The sequence below is a fragment of the Lineus longissimus genome, chromosome 1, assembly GCF_910592395.1.
Source record: "Lineus longissimus chromosome 1, tnLinLong1.2, whole genome shotgun sequence".
In the NCBI taxonomy this organism is placed as follows: Eukaryota; Metazoa; Nemertea; class Pilidiophora; order Heteronemertea; family Lineidae; genus Lineus; species Lineus longissimus.
Genome location: NC_088308.1, coordinates 14,749,412 through 14,762,662, shown reverse-complemented (window position 1 = coordinate 14,762,662; position 13,251 = coordinate 14,749,412). Strand labels below are relative to the sequence as shown.

Below are 13,251 nucleotides of genomic sequence, written 5' to 3'. Positions count from 1 at the left end.
ACATTTATATTTGACAACTGGAATGAGACCTTTGATATTCGGAACACCCTCTTTTAATTTTGTAAAATATATATCTCCTTTTGTAATTAACTTAATATGTTGTATTAACCACTTAACTGTGGAATTTTTTTCCCGTTAACCCACTTTACTTCAGGAACATGTAAAATAGTATGTCTACTTGTGTTTTAGGCAATAAAGTCTCATTTTTTACCATTTTGGGTGTTTTACCTTATTATTTGAAAAAAATCCAATGATTTTGAAGAAACTTTCTTCTTCTCAGGAGACGTCTATCTAACTAACTCAACTTGTCACTGCTATTCTAAGCATAGCAGACAGGTAACAACTTGTACAGTTGAATTACCATAAAGCAGTCTAAACATCTTGCTAAAAGTTTATGCAGGCATTGCAGAAATGTGCTCCACTTCAGCCAAGGAGTCACTGGAGCATGCGGGAGCGTGCGGGAGTCACTTGAGCCCGGAAGCCACTGGAGCATGTGGAGGAATGTTGCATCTAAAATGTCTTTCACACAAGTATCAGTCCCAGAGTTCCAGAATCCAACATTGAACAGAAACAGCAACAGCAACAGTAACTCAGTAACACACAGTTCAATCTGGAATCTATCTAGCCTGTCTAGTCATCCAGATCTGACTCAATATGTCACCTGACCCATCAGATTCATCTGCTGGATTCGGCAGAATGTCAGTGTTGTACCTCACCAAAGTGTGGTAAAGCTCAAAGCAAGGGGCAGCACACAAGGCTTTGTCACACTTTCTGCAGCAGTAACTTGACTCCTTCTTCTTCTTCCTAGACAAACAATACACCTACGTGCAGGTTTGTCTTTCTTGGGAGTGGGAGGAATGTGACTGGGGAAGTAACGCTCACTTAGTCGCTGCGGCATTTCACCACGAGGAGGTCTACCTCGTCTAGGCTTGGCAGGTGCCACTTGCTTCTACTTTGCCAGAATGCCCTCAATCAGATCCAACTGAAAGGTCAGCCTGTCCATCTTTCCCCCCTGTTTCTTGTACAGCAAGTAGGCGTAGAGAGCAGACATGTCCACTAGATGTCTGAATTGCTTCTGGTAGTACTTTTTGAGCCTCTTCCTGGCTGAGGGATAGCACACCAGATATACATACATACATACAATAGATCATTTTTAGGGCGCTTCTCAGAACGGAAAAAGCTGTTAAAAGCGCCACCTGGATTTATAATTAAAATTTCCCAAAGAGCCAAGTCTTTAGCTGGCCTCTGAATGACACATAGTCCTCAGCTGATCTCAGAGAGCCGGGCAGGCCATTCCACAGCCTTGCAGCGCAGACAGAGAAACTCCTGTCCCCATAATTGCTTCTGGTGCGTCGCACTGCAAGACTGCATCCTGATGATGTAGCACACGTAGTGCGGAAATGAACAAATGGACTGACCAGCTCCCTGAGATAGAGAGGTGAACTGTTCCCATAGACGGCCTTATGCGCCATGCAGATGATCTTAAACTGCGATCGCAGGTGCACTGGAAGCCAGTGTAACCGCTTCAATACTGGAGTCACATGGTGGCGTTTCCGTGTCTTTGTTATCAACCTGGCCGCAGAGTTTTGCACTTTTTGCAATGGGGCAATAGTCTTCTTGGGAAGACCGTGGATGAGACCATTATTATAGTCAAGGCGGGAGATCACAAGCGCTTGGACAAGTCGCTGTGTACTGGCGGTGTCGAGGTACTTTCTAATTCGGCCAATATTGTGCAAATTAGAGAATGCGCTTTGACAAATCTTTCTCACATGGACGTTCATGTCCATGTGTTGGTCGAACCAAGCGCCCAGGTCTCGCACAGTATCACAGCGGCTTATAACGGTCCCGTCAACATTAAGTTGAGTCACTGACGGACTTCTACGAGAAGAAGTTATTGCCAAAAACTCTGTCTTTGAGCCATTGCAGCATAGATCGTTCACAAGAAGCCATAGCCCCACACTCCGAATGCAACATTCCACTCGTGCAACAGTTAAACTTCCAAGTCCTAGATTACCATATGGAAAAATACCAAGTAGCTGATTGTCGTCAGCATACATTTCAAATGAATTTATATTTTCGCTTCTCATCACGTCACCGAGAGGTCTCGTGTAGATGTTGAAAAGTACTGGCCCTAACACAGAGCCCTGAGGGACACCATGTGATAACACCACTTTATCGGAGACATGGCCCATGACACACACTGAGGTCTTTCTGTTAGTGAGATATGAGGAAAACCACTGAAGTGCAGTTCCAGTGAGTCCGACGTTTTTCTCCAACCGATCAAGAAGAAGCCGATGATTCACGGTATCAAACGCAGCAGATAAGTCAAGTAGAGCAAGCAATACTTCGTTTTGAGATATAGGCATCACTCAGGTCAACGCCACCCATTGTATCGTAGTAGTCAAGGCAGACTTGGGGTTTCGACACCACTTTATCCCCTCTCTGTCTAACATCTACTTTAGTACCATTGTGGTAAGTGGAGAGCATATGGACGTCTTTCTTATCTCTCCATTTGAGAGCCATCAACTTACCACGGTAGTAGTCACAACTTTCCCCCTTTTTCAACCGCTTCTGCGTCATCTGGACAGGTAGGCCTTTTCTGTTGGGTCTGATTGTACCTACAGCATCTGTTTCATGCTGACACAGGAAGTCAAACAGGATTGGAGAACTGAAGAAGTTGTCCATGTTTATCCCATACCCTTGATCGAGGAGAGGATGTGCAAGCGAGAGGATGACCCTGGCTCCCATTGATGGGTTATCACGGTACTCAGCACGGTATTCGGTGTCTTGCCCGGTGTAGGTGAAGAAATCCCAAATATAGCCGGATTGGGATTCGCACAACTCGTAGGACTTGATGCCAAAGCGTGCTCGCTTTGATGGAATGTACTGTTTCCAGCCAAGACGGCCTTTCCACATCATGAGCGATTCATCTATTGCAATCTCCTGCTCTGGCTGGTACACGGACTTGAATTTCTGGCGCAGATGGTTTAGGATAGGGTACAGCTTGTAGAGCTTCCTCGACACATTTGGAATGCCTAGATCCATCATGGTGTTGTCTGCAAAGTGCAAAAATTTGCACAACAAAAGGAAGCGATCACATGGCATTATATCGCTAAAGAATGGCGTTGCAATGGATTGCCGCTTGCTGAAGTACATCTGGTTATCTGGCTTCTGAATAATCCCTTGTAGAAAAAGGAGAGCCAATAAAACCTGTATTTCATCAGAGTTTGTGTCCTGCCATTGTTAATAACGTGACCTACGTTTCTCCTGACCTTTGTGCTCATCGATGAACTGTGCAGCATAGAGGTTGGTCTGCTCCACAATAACTGCTAAAATGTCATCATCAAAAAACAGTTCAAAGTACGGCACTGGATCATCCTTATCGGCAACATTAGCCTTCAACCCTGGTACAGCAGTAAACTGAAACCTGTCACGACGCCGTCCATTTTCTGTCCAAGGAGGTTGATTTTGAATTACCCGCGCTTGAACTTAGTTGCCACAGCGACCACCTAGCACATGCCCGATATTACCATCACTGCCACTGTCAGAGCTTGCATTGTCAAGCATATCATCCCCACTCTGACTTGTTGCATCGAAATCGGAAGCATTCTGGCATAAGGTTCATCATCATCGTTAGAAGATACATAATCGGACACTTCATCGTCACAATCGAGTATCTGTTCCAAAAGATTGTCATCCAGAATACGCCTCACCTTTGTGGCGCTGCCATTTTCGGGAAATCGCCGACAGTGCTGCCACACCTCAATAAAACTTGAGACTAAACATCGACAAACTTCGGGGAATCCCCATTGATGATCTTGGTATTGCATAGAACTGATATGACTACTAGAAAATAAGGTATAACAGTATGACGAGATATCTCGTCGTACCCAGTAGCGGTGCACACGTGCATGACAAGATATCTCGTCCTGCACAGTTAAGTGGTTAAAGTGGATTCCCCTAAATTTCCCATGATTACGTTTTCTAAACTAAGTTCAATGTTAAAATTTTAGGCCTTTTTTTGCCATTCGGCTAACCTGAGCCAGAGGCTCTTTATTATTGGACAGTCCCAAAAAAGGCGTTCAATTGATTCCGTGTTTATCTAGCAGAAAGTGCAATTTTTTGTGTTGTGTAGTTTACATTTAAACAGCCATGCATTATGCAGCAGTCAATAAGATGTCTGTACCCCCAATGGTCAGCGCTCGACATGCACTCGATGCCGAATTCGTGTCGAGTCCTGAGGTTGCTGATTATTTTCCAACGTCGAATTTCTGGTGAATTGGCCTTGGAAAGGTGTCGAAAATTCAACGAATACCTGAGGTAGTCAATTTTTGCAAATGTCGACTTTCTGTCGAGTGATAAACCACAAGAAATAAATTATTAAATGAAACGGCCAGGGGCCATTGTGCTCACCGTATACATCTTTTAGTAGGCAGGATCATGCTTAGTTTAGAGGTGAATATGGTGAACACAATCAGACATGAAGACTTTTTTTAGATGTGTATTGACGTCAAGTAATAAGACAGGGCAGTATATATAAGTTTATGATCCAACCAATAATTGTCTATGACATCAACAAGATCAATATCGTGTGATTGCTAAGAGTCCCTGCAATAAAAAATTCATCGAAAAAAAGTCATTAATAAGCGAGATATTGCACTTCCTACTTTTTCAGTTTTGACCCCCTGGTGGCCAAATCAAGAATCAGATCAGGCCAAAATTCGGTGATTATCTAATGTAGGGGGTTACATGTACCAACTTTCAAGTTCATAGCTTCAGCAGTTAAGAAACGTGCCATAGTTACACTCTAATGGCCAATTTACGCCATTTGACCTCTGTGACCTAGAAAAGGAGGTCAAATCCAAAAATCGTAGGACATGTGGTGTATCCTTGCTAGAGGTCCCTGCCATAAAAATTTTATCGAAAACAATTCACTCAAATAAGCAAGATATTGCACTTCTTCCTTTTTCCATTATGGCCCCCTGGTGGCCGAATAAAGAATCAGATCAGGTCAAAATTCGGCATCAAAGGTTATCTGATGTAGGGGGTTATATGCACTAAGTTTCAAGTTCATAGCTTTAGTGGTTAAGAAACGTGCCATAGTTTACACTCTAACGGCCAATTTACGCCATATGACCTCTGTGACCTTGAAAAGTAGGTCAAATTGAAAACCCGTACGATATGTGATGTATTTTTCCTAAGAGTACCTACCATAAAAATTTTATCGAAAACAAGTCACTTATAAGCGAGATATCACACTTTTTAGATTTCCACTTTTGGCCCCCTGGTGGCAAAGTTGAGGATCAGATCAAACTGAAATTCAGCACCAGAGGCTATGTGATATAGGGGGTTATATGTACTAAGTTTCAAGTTCATAGCTTTAGTGGTTAAGAAACGTGCCATAGTTTCTCTAACAGCCAATTTACGCCATATGACCTCTGTGAACTTGAAAAGTAGGTCAAATTAAAAACCCGTATGATATAAGATGTATATTTGCTATGAGTACCTACAACACAAGTTTCATCGAAAACAAGTCACTAATAATTGAGATATCACACTTTTTAGATATCGACATTTGGCCCCCTGGTGGCCAAGTTGAGAATCAGATCGGACCGAGATTCAGTGTCAAAGGTCACCTGACCTAGGGGGTGCTGTGTACAAAGTTTCAAGTTCATAGCCCTAGCGGTTAAGAAACGTGCCACTGTTTTTGAAATAGGATACGACGACGGACGACGGACGACGGACACTGCGGTATTACATAAACTCCCCTACGGTGAGCCAAAAAGAGTTGATCGTCGGCTGACGCACATTTTCACGCAGATCTGTCAACATGGCCTCCAAGGTTAGTACTACTATTTTTACAGTTTTTCGCAGTTCTTTTACGTAGATTACTGTAGAGTGCATCGGGAGAGATCACAACTTTCCAGATTAGCAGCACCCGTCTGCACACATGAGAAATATCTTTATTCAGTGGTGGTGATATCTCCTGATGTACCCTTTCAGTAAGGGACAGCTTGCATCCACCCCTGATCCATCCCGAGGAATCTATATCTGTTCATGAATGAAAAGGTGATCACTAGACACTGCGAACAAGGACATGTCAATGTTTTCTTTGTCGCTATAGGACTTTCGGATGGTTCCTGCCTGCAGTCCTGGTGAAAAATATAAGATGAAGACATCTGTAAAAGAGGTTACTTTATATTTCCTTGTAATAATACATAACACATAGGCTACAATATTCAAGTGAATTATATAGAAGTAAGTATCCCTTGATTTGGTGAAAAGTGATATCCTGACGAAATTATGTTCAACAATCGGTGGAAAAGTGTCGAGTTCTGACCCTCAGTTTTTTTTCAAAAAGTGAATACTTGTCGAGTGTCTGACCAGGGGGGTACAGACATCTTATTGACCGCTGGATTAATTGGCAGAATTCTATGGAGTACTTTCATCTGCAACATGCGTAGTTTTGTTTCTTTGGTGGCTTTTTGTACTGAATTGTAAAAATATTGCCAAATATTTCGACTTATTTCTTTGTTTATGATATCTTCCCATTTTTTCTCTGCAGTTGCAAAGGTAGGTATTTATTTATAATTTTTTCAGTATAAAAGTGTTGTCCAGGTTTTTAAAGATTTTTGAGTTGTTGAATGTCTCTTTAAGTTACCTCTACCAACTTCTGTCCACTTTGCTTCATGTCATCTTTCCACTTTTTTGGGATAGCACTGATGACAGAATTATATCTAAAGAATTTTTTATTATCTTCAAAGTTGTATTTTTGTTTAAATTTTTCCCATATATAAGTGTGTCCTGTGTTGTCAATCAGATCATTTAGCGTTCCCACTCCCGGATTTTGCCATTGAGTGTAGAATATGGTTTTGTTATCTACCTTTATGTTTTGGTTATGGAACATTGGTTCTTTGCGAGGGTCTATGTTTTGTTGCCTCAAAATCGTCCAGGCTGTGTGGACATCTTTCCAGAAGTCATTTAACCCAATAGACCCATTGCCGCCCTGAACCGCCTTGCTACGAGCCGCCACGTTCGCCCTGAACCGCCATATCGACGATGTCCTCTAAAACCGCTGGAAAACCCCTCTTGGGAATCTCCGGCTACGTCATCATATTCATATCATCAAGGGAATGCCCTCAGGTATCCAAATATGGAATAATATATGCGCGTTCCTATTCTAGGTTTCGCGGAATCACATGGGGAATCCCCAAATTGCGAGGCGGCTTCCTCCTTCTGTTTTTGTGTAACAACACCGATATTGCATGTATTGATTTCTGTTTTGACTTTGAGAGTTCTCTGAAATGGCCAAGAATTTGCGTCGTTTGGAGGAAATATTGAAACTATATATGGCTGTTCTGGATGCCTTGCCAATATGTGCAAGGCATGTTTCTATCTATCTCACAACATCCCTGAACAATAAGGCAATTATTGCTCATTACCAACAGTCATTGACGATGGACACACTTTCTGACTTTGATGTCTTACTCTTATTTGGTGAAAATCAGATACCTTGAAATAGACAAAAGATGTTGTCTGCAGTAGTGTGTTTACTTATGAAATGTGTGACACTTTCTATGTCTGAGAGAACTGAAATTATGAACTTGATGAATTTCGTGGTGACTTTACGCGTCAAAGGTCATATACCTGTTGACCTATATTTTGGCAAATTGAAGGTCATTTATTGCCTGACATCCTTGCAATGATATTTTTCAATATTTGCTAATCATTATTCTGTGCAGAACTCTTCAAATTTTTGGAAAATAGTTGAAAGTGGCTGGAAAGAGATTTTTCATCAAAGGTCAAAAGGTCAAGGTCAAAGGTCACCAAAAATGACCCTCCACCAAAAATTTTGAAAATCTTAATTCTTTAGTTCATGACCTTTCGTAGAAATATAACTTGTAATATATGGTTTTGAAGTCGAACAATACATAAAAATCATTTTAAAAATTCATGTCTGAATTTGTGAAACTCTTAAAAAAAAAGGTGGTTATAGATCGAAAGTGCAAAAAAATAGGTGGCTATATTGGGTTAATTTATTCTTGAAGGATTTCTTACCATTCCCGGATAGGTAGAGAGGTTCTAACTTTGCCTCACGTATATTTTCAGCAGCTTCGTTCTGTAACTTGAACACATTTATTTTAGGATTGTTATCACTCTCAATTTTAGGGATATCCTTTTCAATACATACGGAAAGTTCTTTATTCGTACTCCGTACTGAGAGCTAGGCTCGATTTTAATATCATTTGCATAAATCTTTTCCAGCATTTCAGTAATAAGCTCTGCATGTTCTTGAAGTTCTATTTTATGTTCCTTGACATATCTAGCAGCCAGTAGACTCCAGAGCAAACACTTCTGATAATTTCCCTGTTCCTGTGACATTACATTGATTACAGCTTTGGTTTTAAATGGTAAACTTATGTAATGACCACCTTTGCACCTCTTGTAAGAAAATACTGTCATGTCACAGGACTCTATTATGTTAAGAGACAAGCCAGACCCTTGAAAGTACCTCTCCTCAATCTGTGTATTAATGTAGTTAAGTTAGATGATTACTGCATAGATAGCCTGATTCCTTGAAATTATGCTTTCCATTGTAGATTGAATTCGGTGGGTAACTGTATCACCTTGCCGATTAAAGCTATGTTCTGCGACCTTAGGTCAATTCAAGCTATGCTCTGCGACTGAAGGTCGATTGAACTGGGCGAAAACTGATATGCTTATTTTATGGTGGTAATCATTTAGCTTAACAAGAGACCCAAGGGCCTGGCGCTCAGCTGAGTTGTTGCTGCGTTGTTCGTATATATTACATTACTCGTCAAACTCTACTAAACTAAGGACTCAAAGCCTAAGGATATTAGCTTCTGGATGTGTAACAGTGAATTACGGTAGACTGGCGCAATCTACTTCAAGCAAGCTCCACCCTTGCAATGTGTGCGCAAACAGATAACCTAACCTATATTGGACCATCAGTTCTACACACAGCAACATGATTCATCCTCAGCTGTTACCATGATGATGATGATGATGATCCTTTTCGCAAATTGGTCGTCTTCTGTCTTTCTTCCATACTTCAGTGCCACCGGATGTAGTCTGCCCTTGTGGAGGGATCCTTTCAGCACCGGGACACAAGAATCCATGCGAATTGAATCACATGGAGAGACTAGCCCAATCACCCGCTTTTGGCTGGGTAGAAATGGGTAAATCTCGCAGACTGGACCTTAAACTCTAATGCCGACGTGTGAGGCCGGTCTGACAGATGAGTAAGTGGGGTCCACCTAATGCAGAAGGCACCAGTTTCCCTAACTAAAAGGGTAACATTAACAAAATGCTCTACCCAACTCTATTATTGCCTAAAGGCCTGTGTACACTAGTAAAATATTAGCAACATTTTTACATTTCCAGTTGCAACAAATGTTGCAAAAATGTTGCGTAGTGTGTACAGAGCAAAACGCGTCTTACAACATGTTGTAAAATTGTTGCAAATTAAATGCAATGCAATTCTTTGTTGCATGTTGTAAAAATGTTGCAAACTCTTCAGCCAATCAGAAATAGGATTTGCGTCATGTGATCTACCGGAGTTCATGTGACTTGAACAAGAAGCAGATATAGCAACTCTCAAGTGAGTGTCTTGCTTCGTAGGGTGATGAAACCTTTTCTAGAAGTTTTTGTGTGACGGCTTGTCAGTCAGCCGCAACTCCTTTAGGCTGCGTATCCATAGGCTGTTCCGTGCCCTGCACAACATTCCCTTTTTACCGCCTGGCGCGCCACACGGACAATGAACCTTCGTTGGTGTTATTGATCGTTCCCATAGGTTATGCCGTGTCACATTGCGGGCATATATGAACTGTGGATTGGGAATATAGGCCCTTATTGGGATTGAACATGTCCATTCTTTTGCGAGTGAACAACACGGAAGCAATGTCTGAGGCGAAATTAATTCAAGAGGTTCATCAACGGGAACTACTCTGGGACCCCGAAACTGATGATTATCATAACAAGCACGAACCTGTAATTTGTTGCTTAAGTCAGGTTTTATATACATGTACATGTCAATTTGATGTTGCAAGTGAAAATACAAGTTACTTGTATTTTCATTTTTGATATTCATAAGAAATTGTCTTCTGAAATAATGACAGCGTGCGGATAAACGCGATTGACCGCTGCGAAATGAGGACTACAAAGGCCTACCATGACCAAAAAGGAATATCCAATGGAGACTCAGGGCATAGTGCCAGGTCACAAGGCTGTTACGCCATAACGCCACACTACACAAGGGCATACCCTATGGATACGCGGCCTTAACAGGCAGTGGTATGCCCCATCATCCACCCTCATTTTGATCCAGGGCCTGGTCCATATTCTCTTTGGTTATTTCGCCGCCTCTTCCGTCTCTCAACAATGACAGCTAAAATTGCTGCAGAAGCACTCAAAACACATCTTCTCTCCTTGGAATCATCCATTTACCCTCCAAAATACCTATTTCCCTTTGTTCCCACTAAAAAGTTTGCAACAATTTACCAACATGTTGTAAAAATGTTGCTAATTTTTTGCAATTTTGTTGCTAGTGAACACAGGGCCTTGAAGGGCTTGTTGCAAAATTGTTGTAAAAATGTTGGTAAAATGTTGGTAAAATGTTGGTAAAATGTTGGTAAAATGTTCCTAATATTTTACTAGTGTACACCCTGCTTAAGTCAAGTGAAACTCTTAACAAACCTTAGCAGAATGCCACCATTGAAATGTTGATAATAATGATAGCAAGTAAAAACTTTAAACAGATAGACTTGATTTTTTTAACCAACTGCCACATGCGGTTTTCTTTATTTAGTAAATTTTGAGGTAAGTATTACAGAATGAAATACTTGAATACTAGAATTGCCTGGCTCTTCTGATGATTGCACTGGTGAACACCGAAGTCGATGGGATGTGCAAAGTCATAGCTCGATCCTCTCTCTTGGTCATCTTCGAGATGTGGTCACCAAATATGTTCAAATGCAGCTGCAGATCATTCCTGTCCTGCAAAACATGATGAGGAGATAACATTTTAATTTTGATAGAATAGGTAAGCTAGCCAAGTTTTATATCAAATACAAGGCCAACAACAACTGATAAGGCGCTAGGGCCGAATGATCAAGGAAGTTCATTGATATGATTGGGAATACATTGTGATAAGAGTGATGAATCGGCCCCGTTTGAAGCATTGTGCTATGTACAGTGTGCAAGTGTCAGTGTGTATCATATCGCATTTATTGTTTGTTGACATTTCAAATCGCTGGCGTCGATCCTCAATTACACTGTTTATGTACATTGGCAACCTTACCCGATGATATCAGAACGATGTTTATTATTGTCTTGTTTATTCACATTAGTTCTGCTATGTGACAAGAGTTATTTGTTGAGAAATCCATGATTTAAAGCCGGACTTTGACATCGTTTCTCAGACCAACCAAGCTGCATTTCGCAGATCGTTTTTCAACGATCGGCGACGAACTATTTCAAATTAATCACATCCAATTAAACAATCCAAGCCTTCCCTAATGTCATCAACATGCAATAACACAAGCAGCCAAATATTATCGCCTATGAAATTGTGAATTTAATGAGAACTTACCTCTGAATTGACAGAACGCGATCTATTCCATAGCATGGTCTCCTTACGTCTGAACTGCGCAGACTCGAGACGTGATGTTCGCTGCATGTGTGATTAAACGTGGGATAACTCGCGCGAAATTTAAAATGCTCTTCTTGGGGGGTGCTCACTAAATTGCGCCAGTAACACCACCTGGTGAGAAATTCATGAACTACGCCTATTGATAATGAAAGAGAAAGCTTTGCTCTATAAAATTAGATTTGATTCATGATCCCCAACTGAGAAATCAGCTGCTGGAAAAGTTTTTGGAAAATTTCGCTCGGTGCCACCTAGTGGCCAAACCGCTCATCCTGCCTGACCCACATTTGGTCTATTCAGGAGTCCTGAAGGGTCTCAACGCCTCAGAGGGAAAATCTATCGCCTATCCGCCATAGTTTTGAAACGTGCCTGTTTAACGGACAGACAGACAGACAGACAGACAGACAGACGGACACTCATTCTACCATTTACTCATATGAATAGCTCAGCTTTTCAGCTGAGCTAAAAAGGACTTCCTCTAACTTACCCCTGTATTCATAAGCCTGTTTAGATTCTCTATCAATATTCACTCTAATGGTAACCAAATTCTTTTACTAATTCAATTCCATCCACTTTCTTCATGTCATCAAGCTCCTCAGTCTCAAAGGCAAGCTTCTTATCTACACCAGGTATTAGTGATGGAATAGAAGGTGCTTGTACCACTAACTTATTTAAATGCCCCTCCGTCTTCCTGTGAGCTGCCATATTGCTGTATGAAACGTACACTTGACAGTGGAGCATGGTTTCATGAAAATGAATGAAAATGAAAATTACTAGTATTTAAAGTGTCAGATTCCACAGAATTGTGATCGGTGACACTGTACAGAAACTATGATTGTCTACTGTAGCGAGCAAAGAGGAAGGTTTTGAGATGGCAAGCAAAAACAGATGTGCTCTCGACCTTCCTGATATTGGCAGGGAATTGATTCCACAGGGTTGGAGCAGCACATTGAAAAGCTCTGCCACCATAGGACAATACCCTTCCCCTTTGCTCAACCAACAACAGACCATCAGATGACCGGAGGCTGTGAGTTGGTTGGCAAACATGAAGAAGTTCCTGGAGATATGCGGGTGCAGTACTACAAATACATTTGTGACATAGGAGAAGTATCTTGAATTCGATACGCTCAGGAATTCTTAACCAATGGAGCTTATCAAAAACAGGAGTAATGCGGTCAAATTTAGCAGTTCTACTGATGACCCTGGCTGCTGCATTCTGAACCCGCTGTAATCTATCAATCGAACATGCAGGGAGACCAACCAAGAGAGGTAACAAAGGCATGAACAAGAGTTTCAGCAGACTCCTTGGTAAGAAACCCATTGATAAGACCTATCCTGTGAAGGTGGTGCAAACATCGACCTCAGGACGACAGACAGTTCGTGCTCACCAATAACCTCCTGCAGGTTGATTTCAGGTCAGGACCTAGTGACCAAGAGCAGTCTGGCAAACAGGTTCTGATCTTGATTAAGCGCGACTACCTTGTTGCCGGTATTAACCTTTAATTTTTTGGCTGTTGAACTCCACAGTTGCAGTTTTAGTTTCTTGATTGGTGTCCATATGCTGATCTTTGAGTGCTTCAGTC

General features: G+C 41.5%; 1 protein-coding gene across 1 annotated transcript; it reads right to left on the bottom strand.

Annotated features, from left to right (window-relative positions):
- Positions 1-949: 949 nt before the first annotated feature.
- Positions 950-3,730, bottom strand: LOC135484112 (piggyBac transposable element-derived protein 4-like). Its single transcript, XM_064765283.1, has 4 exons — positions 3,714-3,730; positions 3,261-3,427; positions 2,346-3,056; positions 950-1,104 (listed from the first exon to the last, which is right to left on the bottom strand). The coding sequence occupies exons 1-4, from the start codon at positions 3,728-3,730 to the stop codon at positions 950-952; spliced, it is 1,050 nt and encodes a 349-aa protein (XP_064621353.1).
- Between the last annotated feature and the right edge of the window lie 9,521 nt (positions 3,731-13,251).